The 2,230-nt window shown below is 48.3% G+C and overlaps 1 protein-coding gene across 1 annotated transcript in view; it reads right to left on the reverse strand.

The window, feature by feature from the left end:
- Positions 1–2,019, reverse strand: part of SPTBN4 (spectrin, beta, non-erythrocytic 4) — a 106,827-nt gene extending 104,808 nt beyond the window's left edge. The window contains exon 1 of the mRNA XM_011984235.1: positions 1,848–2,019. Within this exon, the coding sequence (XP_011839625.1) occupies positions 1,848–2,019 (172 nt within the window). The remainder of the gene's footprint in view (positions 1–1,847) is intronic.
- Positions 2,020–2,230: the final 211 nt, after the last annotated feature.

Here is a 2,230-nt window from a genome sequence, read left to right on the forward strand (position 1 = left end):
CCCGGCTAGTTTTTTGTATTTTTTAGTAGAGACGGGGTTTCACCGTGTTAGCCAGGATGGTCTCGATCTCCTGACCTCGTGATCCGCCCGTCTCGACCTGCCAAAGTGCTGGGATTACAAGCTGGAGCCACCGCACCTGGCCATTTGCCAATTTTAATGCTGATGATTAAACACTTCTAAGGTTCCAAACCTCTATGAATGAATACTAAGTACTAAGGTTTGAGGGTCTGCAATTCTAAAGGTCTAAGGTCTTTCTATAACTATAAAGTTCTCTGGTCTTTGCTAATATTGTTCTGATACATCAAAGTAGGGTGACTACTAGGCACTCTGGCTTACCCCTGTAATCAAAGCACTTTGGGAGGCCAAGGTGGGAGGACTGTGTGAGCCCAGGAGTTCCAGATCAGCCTGGGCAACACAGCAAGACCCCATCTTCCAAAAAAATTTTTTTTTTTGTTTTAAGAAGGAGTTTCACCCTTGTCACTTAGGCTGGAGTGAAATGGTGTAATCTCAGCTCACTGAAACCTCCATCTCCCGGGTTCAAGTGATTCTCCTGCCTCCCACCTCACGAGTAGCTGGGATTACAGGTGCCAGCCACCATGCCTGGCTAATTTTTGTATTTTTAGTAGAGTCACCATGTTGGTCAGGCTGGTCTCAAACTCCTGACCTCAAGTGATCCATCTGCCTCAGCCTCCCAAAGTGCTGGGATTACAGGCATGAGCCACCATGCTCAGCCAAAAAAAATTATTTTTAATTAGCCAGGCTTTTTTTTTTTTGAGACAGGTTCTTGCTTTATTGCTGGGGCTGGAGTGCAGTGGCGCGATCTTGGCTCACTGCAATCTCCACCTCACTGGCTCAGGCCATCCTCCCACCTCAGCCTCCCGAATAGCTGGGACCACAGATGCATGCCACCATGCCCGGCTAATTTTTTTTGTATTATTTTAATTTTTAGTAGAGACAGGGTTTCATTATGTTGGCCAACCTGGTCTCCAACTCACACACTCAAGAGATCTGTCCACCTCAGCCTCCCAAAGTGCTGGGATTACAGGCATGAGCCACCACGCCCAGTCAAAGGTCTTCATTTCGAGAGGTCTGAGAATCTCTTAGACATTTCAAGTTCCAAGGATCTGATGGCTCTGCATTTCGGGATTCTAAGGGAATATGCTTACAAAATCCCACCATTCTGGGACTGCACATTTCTAAGGCTCTAAGGCTGCGCTGCACCATACAGCAGTCACAAGCCACATGCGGTTATTTAAATTTAATTAAAACTGGGCCGGGTGCAGTGGCTCGTGCCTGTAATCCCAGCACTTTGGGAGGTCAAAGCAGGTGGATCAGTTAAGGTCAGAAGTTCAAGACCAGCCTGGCAAACATAGTGAAACCCCATCTCTACCAAAAATACAAAAACCAAAAAAACAAAAAAACAATTAGCCAGGTGTGGGGGCATGCATCCGTAGTCCCAGCTATTCAGGGGGCTGAGGTAGGAGGATGGCTTGAGCCCATGAGGTAGGGATTGCAGTGAACCAAGATCTCACCACTGCACCCCAGCCGGGGCAACAGAATAAGACTCCATCTCAAAATATATATATATATAAATAAATTTAATTAAAACTAAATAAAATTGAAAACTCAGTCTGTCACATAGCACTGGCCACATTTCAAACACTCAAAAGCCACATGGACTAGTGATTATTACATTGGACATCACGGATATAGACTATTTCCGCCATCATGGAAAGTTCTATTGGACAGTGCTGGTCTCTCTTCCCACCCTCCGGACCACCAAGGTTCTCGGGTACCCTTTCCCCTTCCTCATCCTCCTCATCCCACCCCAGCCCTCCTCCAGGTACCTGCCAAGGCCTTGATCCGGGAGCACTCAAAGAGCGAGGCCGCTGCGGTGGAGGCGGCTGGCTGCTCCCGCTCCCAGCCCCGATCCGGACTCTCCCAGCGGGTGGCAAGGTTGTTGTTGTTAGAGGCAGGTAGGCCCTCCATGTTGTCCACTTCCCCTGGTATCTGCGCCATCGGGGAAAGCGAGGCCTGGACATGGGGAGAGGTAGGTCAGGTCTAGGATCAAGTCCCATTTCTAACAGTGACTGGCTTTGAGTCCTGTCCCCTCTCTTGTCCTCAATTTCTCTGTCTTTAATGTGGACATAATAATAATGATAAGGCCTGGGCACAGTGGCTCATACCTGTAATCCCAGCACTTTGGGAGGCAGAGGCAGGAGAATCACTT

The sequence above is a fragment of the Mandrillus leucophaeus genome, unplaced genomic scaffold (genome assembly GCF_000951045.1).
Source record: "Mandrillus leucophaeus isolate KB7577 unplaced genomic scaffold, Mleu.le_1.0 Scaffold106, whole genome shotgun sequence".
NCBI classification, from domain to species: domain Eukaryota; kingdom Metazoa; phylum Chordata; class Mammalia; order Primates; family Cercopithecidae; genus Mandrillus; species Mandrillus leucophaeus.